Source organism: Barbus barbus (genome assembly GCF_936440315.1).
Source record: "Barbus barbus genome assembly, chromosome: 8".
NCBI classification, from domain to species: Eukaryota; Metazoa; Chordata; class Actinopteri; order Cypriniformes; family Cyprinidae; genus Barbus; species Barbus barbus.
In genome coordinates this window covers 17175105-17194918 of record NC_136736.1, presented here as the reverse complement: position 1 = coordinate 17194918, position 19814 = coordinate 17175105, and the positions used below count along the sequence as shown (strand labels likewise).

The window sequence follows — 19814 nt, the reverse complement described above, 5'->3', positions numbered from 1 at the left end:
CATGAGACACCAGCATAGTCCATTGTTTACCGGGAGCCAGAGTGCCTGACATCTTGGCAAATTTAAAAGTGCTGACTAATGCTAAACGTAAATTCAGTAAGACTGTTATTCATGTCGGCGCTAATGATGTTCGACTTCGCCAGTCGGAGATCACTAAAGAATAATGTTAAAGAGGTGTGTGAACTTGCAAGTATGATGTCAGACACTGTAATATGCTCTGGCCCCCTCCCTGCTTACTGGGGTGATGAGATTCATAGCAGACTGTCGTCACTCAATGGCTGGATATCTAAATGGTGCCCGCAGAATAACATAGGTTTTATAGACAATTAGACAAGTTTTTGGGTCAGACCTGACCTATTGAAAAGAAATAGTCTTAGAGTTCGTACTTGACTAACTGGTGCCCAGGTCAGGAAGCAGACAGACTGGCTAAACCGACCGTCTGCTAGTCACCTCACGTCACAGAAGCACATAGAGACTCTTTCACCTAGATATCACACTATAGAGACTGTGTCTGTTCCCCGAACTAGAAAATACAGAAAAAATCCAAACCAAATTAAGAGTAACAATCTAATTGTTCAAAAAATAAAAAGTGCTTAAAATACAGAGAAACAATTTATAAAACTTGGCTTATTGAATATCAGGTCCCTTTCTACAAAAGCACTTTTTGTAAATGATTTGAACAATGAACATAAACTAGATTTGCTCTGTTTGACAGAAACATGGCTAAAACCAGATGAATACATTACTTTAAATGAGTCTACCCCCCAAGATTACTGCTATAAAAATGAGCCACGTCCAAAAGGTAAAGGGGGAGGTGTTGCTACAATTTATAGCAATATTCTCAGTATTTCTCAGAGGGCAGGCTTTAAGTATAAGTAAAGTAAAGTCGTGACGTATTGTCAAGTATGGTGACCCATACTCGAAATTGGTGCTCTGCGTTTAACCCATCCAAGTGCACACACACAGCAGTGAGTAGTGAACAAATGCACACACACACACACACACACACACACACACACACACACACACCGTGAACACACACCCGGAGCAGTGGGCAGCCATGCTGCGGCGCCCGGGGAGCAGTTGGGGGTTCGGTGCCTTGCTCAAGGGCACCTCAGTCGTGGTATTGAGGGTGGAGAGAGCGCTGGTCATTCACTTCCCCCACCTACAATTCCTGCCGGCCGGGGACTCAAACTCGCAACCTTTCGATTACGAGTCCGACTCTCTAACCATTAGGCCACGACTTCCCAAAACTCGTTTGAAGTTATGGTGCTGCGTATAACATTATCTAGAGAAACACGTGTTAGTGATAAATCCCCTGTGATGTTTGTACTGGCTACTGTATACAGGCCACCAGGGCACCATACAGACTTTATTAAAGAATTTGCTGATTTTTTGAGTTAGTACTGGCTGCAGATGAAGCCTTAATTGCTGGCGATTTTAATATCCATGTCGATAATGAAAAAGATGCATTAAGATCAGCATTCATAGACATCCTTAACTCTATTGGGGATTTACAACACGTTTCAGGACCTACTCAGTTGAAATCATACTCTAGATTTAATACGGTCACATGGAATTGATGTTAGTGGTGTTGAAATTCTGAAGCAAAGCGATGATATCTCAGATCATTATCTAGTCTTGTGTAAACTCCATATAGCTAAAACTAAATTCTACTCCTTGTTACAAGTATGGCAGAACCATCACTTCTACCACAAAAGACTGCTTTGTAAGTAATCTTCATGATTTCTCAATTCCTCAGCATATCCAATAGCTCAGAACAACTTGATGATGTAACAGAAACTATGGACTCTCTCTTTTCTAGCACTTTAGATACAGTTGCTCCTTTACTCTTAAGGAAGATCAAAGAAAACAGTCTGACTCCGTGGTATAATGAACACATTCGCACCCTAAAGAGAGGAGCCCGGAAAATGGAGTGCAGCTGGAGGAAAACAAAACTAGAGGTATTCGTGTCCTGGCCAAATTCCCTCCTCTGGCCCTTATCAATCATGGCCTCCTAGTAATCCCCATCCACTTGATTGGCTCTATCACTCTCTCCTCTCCACCTGTAACTGGTGTGTGGTGAGCGCACTGGCGCCGTTGTACTGTGGCTGCCGTCACATCATCCAAGTGGATGCTACAGTATCACATCAGATAGTGCACTATAGATCCCCTGAGGAACAATTCCACTCATTCTCTACTATAGGAGAGGAAGAATTGTATAAACTTGTTAAATCATCTAAACCAACAACATGCATGTTAGACCCTATTCCATCTAAACTACTAAAAGAGCTGCTTCCAGAAGTCATAGATCCTCTTTTGGCTATTATCAATTTGTCATTGTCATTCGGATATGTCCCCAAAACCTTCAAATTGGCTGTAATTAAGCCTCATTAAAAAAAAAAACACAACTTGACCCCAAAGATCTAGTTAATTACAGACCGATCTCAAATCTCCCTTTTCTGTCAAAGATAGAAAAGGTAGTATCCTCACAATTATATTCCTTCTTAGAGAAAAATGGTATCTGTGAGGAATTCCAGTCAGGATTTATTGCTCACATTAGAGTTACAAATGACCTGCTTCTATCATCTGATCGTGGTTGTATCTCTTTATTAGTGCTACTGGATCTTAGCGCTGCGTTCGACACTACCGACCACAACATTCTTTTGAATAGACTAGAACACTTTGTTGGCATTAGTGGAAGTGCCTTAGCATGGTTCAAATCGTACTTATCTGACCGCCATCAATTCGTAGCAGTGAATGAAGAGGTATCATATCGATCACAAGTGCAGTATGGAGTACCTCAAGGCATAGTACTAGGGCCATTACTGTTCACGCTTTACATTTTACTAGAGCTGCACGATTCTGTATAAATTGAGAATCACGATTTTTTTTTGTCTCAAAGAGAGATCACAATTCTCCCACGATTCTGAACTAAACAAAATAATGTGTGACAAAATATTAATTGCTGCAGTCTATTTAAAAGTGTTTAATTTAAATGAATTATTAAACATTTTAATTAGGGCCGGGACTTTATCGCGTTAATTTAGATTAATTAATTACACAAAAATAACGCGTTAATTTTTTTTAACGCATTTTAATCGCACTTATTTTTGCACCACGGAACGTTTCTCACTGGATGAGTTTCGGCGGACCGATTATACTGGAGCACCAACTAGCGTTCAGAATTCCAAGAACGCAAAGAACGGACTTGCGTTCTCGTGGAGACCGGTCTTGCCAGGCTTCCTTGGAAGAACGAACTCGGAAGGACGCGAGAACACAGAACGCACACTTATGAGAACTGAGATGTCCTGCTTAACTGACCGCATAGTCTCAGCATAAGAAACGGCCAATGAACAATAAATATTACAAAATGTCATAACTTATTAAAACATTTCATACTATTATAGATATTACTTTCATATAATTGTATTGTTTTATTTTACAGCGTTATATGTTTTACTGTTCAGATTCATTTTAATATGCCAATAAAAATGCAGACTTTCTCCGGGTCTTATAACTTTATTAAAATTAACCAAAACAAAACGATAAATGTTTACTTTCAACTTGAAGAGCCGTTAAGTATTTGTGAGAGCGACTTTAAAGCTTACAGGCTTCCGTACACCGGCCACCCACAGCGTTTTCTGGGATTTCTAACGGCTCGATTCTCTCAAGTCTGCACTCGATGCATCCTCAGTTTCAAGAACATATCCGGGCACTTTCATGCATCCTCTGTACTTGCGTTGTCATTCTATATATATCTATGCTTGCGTTCTTGAGAATTGGAACTGAACTTCGACGGTTAATGATGACGTAGAACGAGAACACAAGGACGCAAGATCGCTGAAGAACGCATACCTCATTTCATAAATGAGCTTAGAATTATTGCTTCTTCTCTACATACACTTGAAAGTAATAAAGCTATTACATTAGCTAATTTTTTCAACCAATTTAGTGACTCATAATATATTGTAACCCCTTCTGTATTTTCTTTTTATTTATTTGTTTTATTTATTTATTTAGTTTATTTCTAAATCATATTTAATTATTGATGTTAATGATGTACAATGTATATAACTTAGTTGTGTCTGCCTTGTATCTGAAATTGTGATTTTTTTCTATGTCTTAAGTTTGTTCAGTTAAAGCCTATTTTGCTTGTACATTTTTTGATTTTCATAATAAAAAAAAAAAAAAAAAAAAAAAAAACCCAGAAAAAAATTCAGCAAGAATAAAAAAAATAAAATAAATAAAAATAGCTGAAGAACGCATATTGAGAAACAGCCAAAAACAAACCGCAGTGAACATGGACGGGATGGGAAATGTAAAAATCCATATAAAAAAACTTACTTCTCACTGTTCTCAGGTCAAATATTTATATGCGATTAAAATGCGATTAATTTCGATTAATTAATTACAAAGCCTCTAATTAATTAGATTAATTTTTTTAATCGAGTCCCGGCCCTAATTTTAATATATAATACAGTGTGGCCCGGTTTCACAGACAGAGTTTAGACTAAGCCAGGATTAGATCATAGTTCAATTAAGACATTTAAGCAATTTTTATAAACATGCTTAGAAAAAAAAAACATTACTGGGGTGCATCTTGAGACAAAACAAAGGCACTGATATATTTTAAGATCAGTCAGTGCAAGTTTCTTTCAGTTGAAACAGCGCAGACTTACATTTTTGACTAGGACTAGGCTTAAGCCTTGTCTGTGAAACCCGGGGTATATGTATTTAAAATATTGTGTATTTAATACACCAATTTTTTGTATTAAAATTATGAAAAACTGGTTTGTATTAATGATTCAATGACTCACTCATACCTCACTTGTTTCATTAATGGATGAATCAGTGTTTTTGAACGAATCTCGAATGAATAATTCAATGAAAAATAAATTTTTTAACAGTCACTTATCACCAACTAGTGGCAAAACGATGCAATCGACACAAACGTTATTTGAAGCTTCACTTACTTTCAAAAGATGAGTGGCTCTATTTTGATCGCTACCATAGACATCAATGTTTGTAGCCGAACTATATATTTTATCCCAGTATTTCTATGAATGACTGTAAGACAGAAATAATACTGTGTAGTTGAAAAGCCTGTTTGTGAAACTTTTTCTTACCTAAACACCTTAACTGTCTGCTCTCTGGATCAGCAGCAGCGCGAATGCAGATTTGAATGTTCCGGTATGATTTTTTTCAACGTTTTAATAGACACGGGCGAATCGTTGTCATTTAGAAATTAGATCGTGTGGGTATTTGAATCGAGATCGCGATCTTTTAACGATTAATCGTGCAGCTCTACATGTTACCCTTGGGAGATATTATCAGGAGACATGGTGTTAGATTTCACTGTTATGCTGATGATACTCAGCTCTATATTTCTTCGCGGCCCGGTGAAACACACCAAATTGAGAAACTAACGGAATGCATAGTCGATATAAAAAAACTGGATGACGATTAATTTCTTGCTGCTAAATTCTGAAAAAACAGAAGTGTTAATTATCGGACCTAAAAACACCACATGTAATAACCAAGAACACTATCTAACACTTGACGGCTGCTCTGTCGATTCTTCGTCATCAGTTAGGAACCTAAGTGTGCTGTTTGATAGCTATGTTTCTAGCATCTGTAAAACTGCGTTTTTCCATCTCAAAAACATATCTAAATTGCGACCTATGCTCTCAACGTCAAATGCAGAAATGCTAATTCATTGCGTTCGTGACCTCAAGGTTAGACTATTGTAATGCTTTATTGGGTGGTTGTTCTGCATGCTTGATCAACAAACTACAGCTGATCCAAAATGCAGCAGCTAGAGTTCTTACTAGAACCAGGAAATATGACCATATTAGCCCGGTTCTGTCAACACTGCACTGGCTCCCCATCAAACATCGTATAGTTTTAAAATAATTTTAAAATATTGTTAACTACTTATAAAGCCCTGAATGGCTTAGCTCCTCAGTACCTGAGCGAGCTCTTATCACATTATAGTCCTCCACATCCGCTGCGTTCTCAAAACTCTGACCGTTTGATAATACATAGAATATCAAAATTGACTGCGGACGGTCAATTCTTGTTTAGCGCCCAAACTCTGGAACAATCTACCTAACGCTGTTTGGGAGGCAGACACACTCTGTCAGTTTAAATCTAGATTAAAGACACATTTCTTTAACCTGGCTTACACACAACACACTAATATGCTTCTATTATTCAAATCCATTAAAGGATTGTTAGGCTGCATTAATTAGATCAACCGGAACCGGGAACACTCCCCATAACACACGATGTACTCGTAACATCATAAGAAGAATGGCATCTACGCTAATATGTGTCTGTTTCTTTCTTATTCTGTTTTTCAGTCCGTGTCCGGATCAGATGGTGGATCGGCACCGGGACAGGATATCTCGGAGGCCGGGACACCTGGATGAGCCCCGGGGATATATCCCCAGTGAAGACCTCGACTTAAATACAATAAAACTAAAACAAAATAAAAAAAATAACTAAAAATATAATACCTAACTACATAATACTATTATTGTTAGAAATTGAAATAATAATATAAAATAGAAATAAATACATTTATACATTTAATATTTTAATTAAAACAATAAGTAAACAATAAATAAACAATTATCTCCTGGCCAGAGGAGAACTGGCCCCCCAACTGAGCCTGGTTTCTCCCAAGGTTTTTATTTTTTTTATTTTTTTCCACAGAGGGAGTTTTGGTTCCTTGCCTCTGTTGCCCCTGGCTTGCTCAGTTGGGGACACTTAATTTCTAGTGATTATCGTCAATTTGATTTAGCAGATACTATTTAAACTAAACTGATCTAGACAATGACATCTCTGAACTCAATAATGAAATGCCTTAACTGAAAATTGAGTGTTTAATCTTATTTTTATACATTACTGACACTGTATCCTCCAATTTGATACTGTTAAGTGCTTTGACACAATTTGTATTGTTAAAAGCGCTATATAAATAAAGGTGACTTGACTTGACTTGACTTGACATGCTCAGCATCATATCCAGAGGTTGTGTTTGGGAAATAGACATATGAGTAAGATGTGACGTGCCGTAAGAACGAACCCTTCTGAAACCCACGCAATGCCCATACAAACAAAACTTTCCTCATCACTCATAGACAAACCTTTCTACAGATAAACATGCATCCCAGGACATTGTGTGTACGATTTTAACCATCTTGTATAGTCTCTCTTGCATTGTATTTTGTTTTATGCATGCTTTATGAGTGAAGTACTAGTTAATGTAACCTCACCTATATCGTGTCTCCTACCAAATTAATGCTCATTTGATGACGCACACGTTGGTGTACACCACCTTCTCATAGAATGCCAGGTGTGTGTAATTTAATCCAAGTATAGACTGCCAGAGCCTTTCGAACTATGCTCTCAGACAAAGGGTCATAAAACCCCCCAATATTTCCAGCCTACCGCTTGGAAATTCAGCCTCTCTCATTGGTCAAGCCCATCCTGAAAGGTGTGACTCTTCCCTGACTTTAAAGGGCTCACGCACAGGTCTGCCTTTCTCTTCTGCTAAATCTTCTGATTGCTGCCCGTGTGGTTGGACTCACGAAGCGCCTAAGCCGATGCGGGCGTGCCCGGCAGGCCCCAACATAGAGCCGTGTGCGGTCTCCCCAGCCTGGGGAGATGGCTCCTGACCACTGGAGTTTAATACCACTTGAGTTCATCTTCACTCAACCCTGGAATTCACCATCATGGAAATGCCCTCGCTCAGACATTTCTCTCTCCCCGCTCCCGGCAGTCTCTGCATCTTCATCTATGGATTGCGGCCTGCAGTTCCACTGCGGCCCACAGGCCCCATTTTACACCCAGCCATGTGCTTACTTAATAGAGAGGACTCTCTCATCCCCAACAGTGTCAAGAACAACCTCAGAGTTTCAAGAGATTGCAACTTTGGCCATCGAATGGAACCATCCAGACCTTCCTCAGAAGCTTCATGGGATTCTCGTTCCACAGCCAAGTGCAAGTATCGTTCCTTTCACCACACAGAGGTTTATTGTAAGCTATCGTATACTGTGCTTTGAATTACAGACTGATGGTTCTTTCAGATGGTCAACTCAGCCTCATTTCCCCTGTTTCTGTCCGGTTTCATTCAGCCATTCTCACTTACCCTACCCATGTATGTGCGTGTATGCATATACATATATATACACACACACACATATATACATAATATATATATATATATATATATATATATATATATATATATATATATATATATACACACACACACACACACACACATATATATACACACACACATATATATACATATATATATATACAGTGAGGTCAATAAGTATTTGATCACCCTGTGATTTTGCAAGTTCTCTTACTTAGAAATCATGGAGGGGTCTACAATTTTCAGCATAGGTGCATTTCCACTGTGAGAGACAGAATCTAAAAATAAAAATCCGGAAATCACATTGTATGATTTTTTAACAATTTATTTGTGAATTACTGTGTCAAATAAGTATTTGATCACTTGAGTCAAATTTTTTTTATATTTGGTACAGAAGCCTTTGTTAACAATTACAGAGGTCAAACGGTTCCTGTAGTTCTTCACCAGGTTTGCACACACTGCAGGAGGGATTTTGGCCCACTCCTCCATACAGATCTTCTCTAGATCTGTCAGGTTTCGGGACTGTCGCTGAGCAACACAGAGTTTCAGCTCCCTCCAAAGATTTTCTATTGGATTTAGGTCTGGAGACTGGCTAGGCCACTCCAGAACCTTGATATGCTTCTTGATATGCCCACTGCTCCGGGTGTGTGTTCACGGTGTGTGTGTGTTCACTGCAGTGTGTGTGCACATTGGATGGGTTAAATGCAGAGCACGAATTCCGAGTATGGGTCACCATACTTGGCAGTATGTCACTTCACTTATGGAGCCACTCCTTGGTTTTCCAAACTTCAGATGGGCCTGGACATGGGCTGACTTAAGCAGGGGAACCTTCCGTGCGATGCAAGATTTTAAACCATAACGTCTTAGTGTATTACTGATAGTAACCTTGGAAACGATGGTCTCAGCTCTCTTCACGGCATTGACCAGCTCCTCCCGTGTAGTTCTGGGCTGATTCTTCACCATTCTTAGCATCATTGATACCCCACGAGGAGAGATCTTCCGTGGGGCCCAAGTCCGAGGGACATTGACAGTCATCATTAGCCTCTTCCATTTTCTGACAATTGCTCCAACAGTTGTTCTTTTTTTCACCAAGCTGCTTGCGATTCTGTCTCTCACAGTGGAAATGCACCTATGCTGAAAATTGTAGACCCCTCCATGATTTCTAAGTAAGAGAACTTTCAAAATCACAGGGTGATCAAATACTTATTGACCTCACTGTATATACATATACATATACATATACACATTATACACATATATATACATACATATATATACACATATATACATACATACATACATATATACATATACATATATATACACGTATACATATATATATATACACACGTATACACATATACATATATATACACGTATACATATATACAGGTCCTTTTCAAACAATTTGCATATTGTGATAAAGTTCATTATTTTCTGTAATGTACTGATAAACATTAGACTTTCATATATTTTAGATTCATTACAACACAACTGAAGTAGTTCAAGCCTTTTATGGTTTTAATATTGATGATTTTGGCATACAGCTCATAAAAACCCAAAATTCCCAAAAAATTTGCATATTTCATCCGACCAATAAAAGAAAAGTGTTTTTAATACAAAGTCAACCTTCAAATAATTATGTTCAGTTATGCACTCAATACTTGGTCGGGAATCCTTTTGCAGAAATGAGTGCTTCAATGCGGCGTGGCATGGAGGCAATCAGCCTGTGGCACTGCTGAGGTGTTATGGAGGCCCAGGATGCTTCGATAGCGGCCTTAAGCTCATCCAGAGTGTTGGGTCTTGCGTCTCTCAACTTTCTCTTCACAATATCCCACAGATTCTCTATGGGGTTCAGGTCAGGAGAGTTGGCAGGCCAATTGAGCACAGTAATACCATGGTCAGTAAACCATTTACCAGTGGTTTTGGCACTGTGAGCAGGTGCCAGGTCGTGCTGAAAAATGAAACCTTCATCTCCATAAAGCTTTTCAGCAGATGGAAGCATGAATTGCTCCAAAATCTCCTGATAGCTAGCTGCATTGACCCTGCCCTTGATAAAACACAGTGGACCAACACCAGCAGCTGACATGGCACCCCAGACCATGACTGGACTTCAGGCATTTTGGCATTTCCCTCTCCCCAGTCTTCCTCCAGACTCTGGCACCTTGATTTCCGAATGACATGCAAAATTTGCTTTCATCCGAAAAATGTACTTTGGACCACTGAGCAACAGTCCAGTGCTGCTTCTCTGTTCAAAAGTGGCTTGACCTGGGGAATGCGGCACCTGTAGCCCATTTCCTGCACACGCCTGTACACGGTGGCTCTGGATGTTTCTACTCCAGACTCAGTCCACTGCTTCCGCAGGTCCCCCAAGGTCTGGAATCGGTCCTTCTCCAGAATCTTCCTCAGGGTCCGGTCACCTCTTCTCGTTGTGCTGCATTTTCTGCCACACTTTTTCCTTCCCACAGACTTCCCACTGAGGTGCCTTGATACAGCACTCTGGGAACAGCCTATTCGTTCAGAAATTTCTTTCTGTGTCTTACCCTCTTGCTTGAGGGTGTCAATGATGGCCTTCTGGACAGCAGTCAGGTCGGCAGTCTTACCCATGATTGCGGTTTTGAGTAATGAACCAGGCTGGGAGTTTTTAAAAGCCTCAGGAATCTTTTGCAGGTGTTTAGAGTTAATTAGTTGATTCAGATGATTAGGTTAATAGCTCGTTTAGAGAACCTTTTCATGATATGCTAATTTTTTGAGATAGGAATTTTGGGTTTTCATGAGCTGTATGCCAAAATCATCAATATTAAAACAATAAAAGGCTTGAACTACTTCAGTTGTGTTGTAATGAATCTAAAATATATGAAAGTCTAATGTTTATCAGTACATTACAGAAAATAATGAACTTTATCACAATATGCTAATTTTTTGAAAAGGACCTGTATACACGTATACATATATATTAGGGCTGCACGATATATAGTTTCAGCATCGATATCGCGATAGTCACATCGCAGGATGTGCGATTTTTAGTATACTGATCTCGTTATTTATACTGATCGTTTTCGCGACAGCTGTAGCGTCACTCCGCCCCGCGCTGTCTACACTGGACGCGACAAATCGACCGTTGCAAATCCTTTGAACTTTGTGTCATTACGTCATAAAAATAATGAGGGATTTACTCGCAGGGATTTGCGCTGTCACGCCGCATCCAGTGTAGACAGAATCACTGATTATGGGTTCTATTGTATTTTGTCGCGCTGCTTGCGTCCGGTGTAGACACAGTGAGAGCCACGCAGATGCACGTTAACACTCAATTCCGTTCACTTCCTGAAATGATACATACGCGCGAAACTGTCAAAATGCATGTTTCTGCAAGCATCTTTGTAAACACAGTTGCTTATTCAACCAGTATACCGGAATACTGTTAGAATTACCGTTAGAATACTGTTAGAAAAATATAAAGCGTTGTTTATCTATTTTATATCTTTGTTCTATTATATTTATTATATTATTATATTTAAATTATGTTTGTAATTTGTTTATTTTTCTATGCTGATTTACTCACCTTCAAAATCACCCCAATCATTGATTTTTTTTTTCCCAAATAGAGCTTTTTAAGTCATCTGGTGCTGTTTTTTTTTTTTTTTTTTTTTCATATCGCAATATATAATCGCAGAAATAAAAAATATCGCAATGTGTGTTTTTTCAAATATCGTGCAGCCCTAATATATATACACGTATACATATATATATACACATATACACATATACACACACATATATACACATATACACACACACACATATATATATACACACACATATACATATATATACATATATATACATATATATATATATATACACACATAACTTCCTGAAACAGCAGTAACAAACAAAAAACAACTGTGCAAATTCAGAAACCAACCCAAAATAAAATAATTTTCACATGGATTCCAGAAAAGATGACAACATCGAATGCTGAATGACACAAACTTACAGCTTCCACACTAGATCCATGCACACGAGAAGTTGAGAGTTCCATCGAGACAATGTTCAACAAACACACAGTCCAGGTTCGTCCGTCCATTGTGTGAGGAGGACTCCAACGGCTGACTAGCCATTTTTTGCTGCTGTGAGAGCAGCTAACAGTAAACATCTTTGTTGGACGGACAAGGTGAAGTCCCTAAAGTCATTCATGAAAAAATGCGTGGAGTCAAATATATCTCAGTATGAGGTATGTCAGTCAAATATAACAGTCCAAAAAGATGAGAGAGAGAAGGGTACTCACAAAAAAAAAAACTATGCGAAAACGTGCCTAAAGATCCTTGAGAACCGAGATTACACTTAAGAGAAGATGACAGATTCATATTCAGAATAAAAAAAAAAAAAAAAAAACTTGAGAGTGTGATTCCTTTGGTCCAGATCTATCTAGGATATGCGACATTACAGAATTCGTATCTGCACCCAATACAATTTCAAAATCCGAAAATTTCAAGAAATAGGTTGACAAAACCAAGAAAAAGTAAGGTCAGGAGTACAAGGGGTATAAACTGAAAGAAATACAATATTCCTATTCTCCACTATTGTTTTTGTGTGTTATTCTAGCCGTCTGTATCACAACCTTTGTCTAAAATAGTAATATTCAAAGTCTTCCGCACCAATATTAGGACACCCTTGGTTTTAGAATCCGAAGATGAGTGAGATACCACTTCATAAAACTTATTATTAAACCTGTGTATATCCTCCTCTTTCAAATGGGATTCTTGAACACTATATGAGTCTTTCTTCTTCGCAAAAGATCCAGAAAACCTGTATGTTTGTGAGGGCCATTTAGGCCTTTTACAACTCAGAATATTGAGGTCAGTCATAGGTATCGAACATAATTACTGCATAAGACAAAATACAAGTTTGAGAATAAAACCAGTTGAGTCTACCATTAAACCCCCACCCTTCCCATCACTATTCAAAAAATATATAAATACATTCACATGCACTATGGCAGATCAAACCAAGAACAAACCTTGATCTGCCAGCACCCCTTAATATGGTCCGTGGCGTCAACAAAAACCTGCACATTACTGTAGCACCAACATTGGCCCCATAGTCACATATTGACTAGGTAGTATCTCTATTTAAAAAATATAAATATAATAAAATAAATAAATAGAAATAAAAAATATATAAATGAAAAAAAGGAGAGAGAAAGAATACAACTAGAAACATAAATAAAATAACATCATAATCAGTAAGCGATACTGTATGCACAATGAAAGCTATAGTAACTATTATTAGTGAAGTGATGAACATTAAAGTGAACAGTGGAAGAGACAGTCACCCAACCATTTAGAGCATCTCTTCTCCGATTAGACAGCAAATGTCCAGCTGAAGCTCACAGAGTTGGTGGATGAATGGGATCTGAGAAAAACTCTTGCTTCTTCTGGGGATAATAGCATTTTAGGTTCACCTTGACTGAGAATGACCTTCAGCGTTGCAGAATAAAGAAGAAAATTCTGGATGCCAGCTTCTCTCATTTCCTTCCTAATTGGCACAAATGCACTTTTTGCGGTTGTTGGAGAAAAATCTGGAAAGAAAGACAGCGTTGCTCCGTCGGATGTTTTCACCAGGGCATGAAGTCTGGTGGCCCGCAGAATGAGCTCCCTGTCCGTAGCCTGATGGACTATTCTGACAATGCTTTTCATACTTTTATGGACCTTGACAGTTTAATTTACTATGCAGTCAATGGGACAGTCACAAGCCTCCCGGTTTTCATCCAAAATATCTTAAATTGTGTTCCGAAGACGAACAAAGCTTTTACGAGTTTGGAACGACATGGGGGTAAGTGATTAATGGCAAAATTTTCATTTTGGTGTGGAGTATCCCTTTAACACTGCATCTTTCTAGGGGGAAAAAATGCAGCGATTGATATATAGTTTATTTATAGGATATGGTGTTTGGTGATGAGTTTTTAGCTCAAGGTCTGCATTTAAAGTCACACCAGAGGTGTTCAGCTGGGATTAGGAATTGGCTCTCTGCAGACCCGTCAAGTTCTTCCACACTGACGGAATCAATCATGTCTTTTTGAACCGTGCCTTATACACAGAGGCACTGCCATGTTAGAATAGAAAAGGGTCCTGTCCAAACTGTTGCTATAAAATTAGAAGCACACAATTTCCTAGAATATCATTATATGCTTAAACATTAGGATTTGTACTCATAGAAATTACTAAAGTAGTCATACATGTTCATTAGAAGGGGATGACCCAATACTTTTGGCAATATAGTGTGTGCGCGCATATATATATATATATATATATATATATATATATATATATATATATATATATATACATATACATATATATACACACACACTCACCTGAAGGATTATTAGGAACACCTGTTCAATTTCTCATTAATGCAATTATCTAATCAACCAATCACATGGCAGTTGCTTCAATGCATTTAGGGGTGTGGTCCTGGTCAAGACAATCTCCTGAAATCCAAACTGAATGTCAGAATGGGAAAGGTGATTTAAGCAATTTTGAGCGTGGCATGGTTGTTGGTGCCAGACGGGCCGGTCTGAGTATTTCACAATCTGCTCAGTTACTGGGATTTTCACGCACAACCATTTCTAGGGTTTACAAAGAATGGTGTGAAAAGGGAAAAACATTCAGTATGCGGCAGTCCTGTGGGCGAAAATGCCTGGTTGATGCTAGAGGTCAGAGGAGAATGGGCCGACTGATTCAAGCTGATAGAAGAGCAACTTTGACTGAAATAACCACTCGTTACAACCGAGGTATGCAGCAAAGCATTTGTGAAGCCACAACACGCACAACCTTGAGGCGGATGGGCTACAACAGCAGAAGACCCCACCGGGTACCACTCATCTTCACTACAAATAGGAAAAAGAGGCTACAATTTGCACGAGCTCACCAAAATTGGACGGTTGAAGACTGGAAAAATGTTGCCTGGTCTGATGAGTCTCGTTTTCTGTTGAGACATTCAGATGGTAGAGTCAGAATTTGGCGTAAACAGAATGAGAACATGGATCCATCATGCCTTGTTACCACTGTGCAGGCTGGTGGTGGTGGTGTAATGGTGTGGTGGAGGTTTTCTTGGCACACTTTAGGCCCCTTAGTGCCAATTGGGCATCGTTAAAATGCCACGGCCTACCTGAGCATTGTTTCTGACCATGTCCATCCCTTTATGACCACCATGTACCCATCCTCTGATGGCTACTTCCAGCAGGATAATGCACCATGTCACAAAGCTCGAATCATTTCAAATTGGTTTCTTGAACATGACAATGAGTTCACTGTACTAAAACGGCCCCCACAGTCACCAGATCTCAACCCAATAGAGCATCTTTGGGATGTGGTGGAACGGGAGCTTCGTGCCCTGGATGTGCATCCCACAAATCTCCATCAACTGCAAGATGCTACCCTATCAATATGGGCCAACATTTCTAAAGAATGCTTTCAGCACCTTGTTGAATCAATGCCACGTAGAATTAAGGCAGTTCTGAAGGCGAAAGGGGGTCAAACACAGTATTAGTATGGTGTTCCTAATAATCCTTTAGGTGAGTGTATATGTATGTATATGTATGTATGTATGTATGTATATGTATGTATGTATGTATGTATGTATGTATGTATGTATGTATGTATGTATATGTATATGTATGTATGTATGTATGTATGTATGTATGTATATATATATATATATATATATATATATATATGTATGTATGTATGTATGTATGTATATATATATATATATATATATATATATATATATATATATATATATATATATATATATATATATATATATATATATATATATATATATATAGAGTCCAAAATATATATATATTCTTCAAACTGAAGATAAATAAGAATAAAAGAATGAACATGTAAGAACCAAATGCTACTCTAAACAGGCAACAATCATTCAACACGTATAGTGGGAAAGATCTCTTCAGAAAGCCCTGTTCAGATCAGTCAATAAGGTCAGGAAGCTTTTAGAGGTAAGGTAATTTCCCCCCCTCAAAATCCATTAAAAGCACAAGTTAAGAAACTCCCCTCTGGAAGGCTGAAGTGCACAATGCGCAAGACCCTCAGTCAGGTTAAGTCATCTTTATTTCTAACAGCGCTTTATACAACAGAATATTTTAAAGCTTTTTTTAGAATTAAAAAAGGAAAATACCAGAATGAATAATGCTAAATTAAAAAATGAGGCAGGTGTAGCAGGACAATCATGTAATTATTCAGCTGCAGTCAGTTTTGGTTCAGTTCAGCTCAGTAAGTGTTGTGAAGCTCTGAAATTTTTTCTGAGTGCATAAATATTGTTGCATTTCAAATAATTTATCATTATATAGTGGTGCGATCAGGGAAATGCATGAATGAGTAAATATTTCATTTAATGACCCTGGAACTGGTTAACATGAACCACCTGGTGAAACATTTAAATGCTAGATCGCAGAAGTCAGCGTTCTGAGTGGCCTAATAAAGTACAAAGAAGCTTCTTTTTTCCCCATTGCGTTCTGTCTGATCGTTTTTACGGTTATATTTGAAAAAAGCAACAACAACAACAAAACGCATTTGTTAAAAGAGCAACAGATACAATGACATTTCAGAAATATGCAAAATAAGACACATTTGAAATCAAAACATTTGTTTGAGGAGGAACATAAAGCAGGGTCCTGGCTGATAAATTAGTATTAACCTCAAAACAGTGGAATTTTAATGTAGACACTTACCTGATCAAAGAGCTGTTTGCCAGTGGTGTTGGGTTGGATGGCAAATTCCAGCTCTGCATCCATAGTAGTCACACGCACATTAATCTGTACACAAGAATAAAAATATATATTATAAATTATCCTGATTGTACATTTTCATTTTACACTGATTACTGACCAATTAAGACTGATTAGTCTCGTGAAATATCACACTCCTGGAAGACTCCGAGTCTAGGCCAATCAGATTCCAGGATCTTAAAAAGAATCTATACATATATATGCACACACACACACATTTATTATCACCACAATAAGCCATGTCACTAGTATGCTTTTATTTTAATTAAGCAGTCCCAATTACTTCTCAGAGTTTGTTATATTGTAGCAACTAGGGGAGTGAATCGGCACTGGTTTCACGATTCAATTCGATTACGATGTCTATGATTCAATTCGATATCACGATGCATCACAATATCAAATTTATTTTGTGCATTTTTATTAAATTATATAAGCAGACTACTTTTTAAAATAATTACAAATTAATAAAACCAAACAATTGTTAAGAATTAAATAAAAAAAATATAGCTTCAAAACATACAAGCAAATACAAAATAATAAAGGGGGAAAAAGACAATTACAAGTGATAAACAAAAAGTACTTTCAGTATCTGAGAGTGTTTTAAGTATCTGAAAGTTTACAGACAATCATAGTTATGGGTTTTTCTTCTTTCCTCAGCATTATTGCCGTTTGATTACTGATGAGCAGTGTCACCTCTGTAGAAAGATTCAAGTTAATCTCGGCTACTTTTCTTTTTTGGAAGAAGACGCGCTGTGAGGAATAAAGGCTGATTTATACTTCTGCGTCGGACCTACGCCTATGCATCAGTTTTCATTTATACTTCTGCGTCGTTGTCTGCGTTGATGTGCAGTACACATGCAGACTACTAGTCTGCAGTGTCCACGAGCATGTTGCTTGTGTAACCCGCAGTTCCACGGCAAAAGCTGAAGAAGTGGCTCGCTGGAAAAGCATTACTGTGCGGTCACACCGCGGCCGCCCTGCCAGCGACACTGTAGAAAGATTCGTTGACGCTCTGACGATCGAGCGCTTGGTCTTGTATTTAAAGGAGCCGCAAAGAAAACAAGCAGGTTGATCTCGTGTAGACTGACCACAAGTAGGGTATAAGTTAACCTCATGAAATATTTTAATTGTGAATGTAAGAAATTGATCGATGGAAAGAACTTAATTATAGTTACATGTTTGCTAACTAAAACCAATAAAAGCCATTTGTGGTGTGTTTGTGTGTTCATGGTTAATTGCTAAGTTAGTCTAATTTCAACATGCAGTTTATAGGAGACTTACTAGCCTAGGTCTTTAATTAACATTAATTTGTGCGCAGCCTACATTCCAAACTGTCCTGGTTGAACTGTAGCCTAAATGCAATTTGTCAAATCGGTGTTGTTTTGAGGAAATGAATTGCATTTCCGCTGAAAAACAAGCGTTCTAGCGTGAAAATGCTTGGGAACTAATGTGGTCGGAACCAAAGTTTACAAGGCTGCGTTCTCTGGAACCCTCTCAAGCGGAGGACTTCTACATTCCGATTGGTTGCCGCCCAACCGCGTCATAGCTCATTACCATAAAGTTGACCTGACTTCAACTCTCCTCGACGCCCTCACCGTCCAAGACGTGCCGCGCCGCTCTCGCCGGAGCTCGCCACCGGCTCACATTGAAAATGAAAGACTTCCGGGCACTTTGACGCTCTCGCCGGCGGCGGTGTGAAAAGCACAGTTAGATTTTTAGAGAGGTACACGTCAGGTACGGCGTAGGTTACGGCGCAGGCCTGTGCGTCTCCGCATAGACTACGGCGTAGGTTTGACGTATAAATTGGGCTTTACAATTTTGGAGAGGTGCACGTCAGGCTACAGCGTAGGCAATGCCGTACAACACAGAGCTATGGCATAGATTCGACACAGAAGTATAAATTGTGCTTAAGCCTTGAATTGTGATGCTGACACTGTTTAATTCAGCAGTTGATCTCATTCTGATGAGCCATTTATTTTTTTACTTTATTAGTGTTACTGTGACAAACTTGTACACATTCACTTCTTGAACTTTTCCCAAACTATAATGCCAGACTAAAATATGTTGAGCGCAAGATTTTGAAATATGATAGGCAACCTTTCATTACATCAAATATTGTAGGACTCCTCTGCTTTTTAGCTTGCATTCTCCAGTGATTTATTAATGGGCATACTAAAATATGTTGAGCGCAAGATTTTGAAATATGATAGGCAACCTTTCATTACATCAAATATTGTAGGACTCATCTGCTTTTTAGCTTGCATTCTCCAGTGATTTATTAATGGGCATACTGACGCACAAAATATTTTTTTTTTTTACACTGCATCTGTAACTTAAGTAACGTAATTTTATTGACATAAGTAACTGTAATCAAATTACATAGATTTAAAATAACTCATTACTTTACTGTGTTACCAGGAAAAGTAATTAGATTACAGTAACCCGTTATACCAACTCTGCTGATGAGATCATAGACAGTGGCAGCTTTAACAGGCTGCATTCACACTAATGCACAGATGTCTATTTCGACATATCAGATGTTTTGTCCTGTTCTGAAAACATAACTGACTGTGTTTACATCAATTTTGTATCATAAAAGTATTCGGAGATGAAAGTGCATTTAACCGCAACCGAGAGCTTCAGGACAAACACAAAGCGCACGTGAAAGTCTGTCAGTATGTGAGTTTCGTGCATCTAATAAGTACTGCATTCCAAACGGCATACATGAAAGCTTATCTAAAGTAAAACACTGAAATAACGGCAGGTGGAAGCAAACAGTGTCAAGCAATGCGCACGCATCTCACAGCGCATATTCTGTGTAAT

General features: G+C 38.4%; 1 protein-coding gene across 2 annotated transcripts in view; it reads right to left on the bottom strand.

Annotated features, from left to right (window-relative positions):
* LOC306873920 (radixin) overlaps positions 1-19814 on the bottom strand; it is a 132814-nt gene that overhangs the window by 55219 nt on the left and 57781 nt on the right. For both annotated transcript variants that reach the window (XM_079423481.1, XM_079423482.1), the window contains exon 3: positions 16935-17018. In XM_079423481.1, the coding sequence (XP_079279607.1) occupies positions 16935-17018 (84 nt within the window). The remainder of the gene's footprint in view (positions 1-16934; positions 17019-19814) is intronic.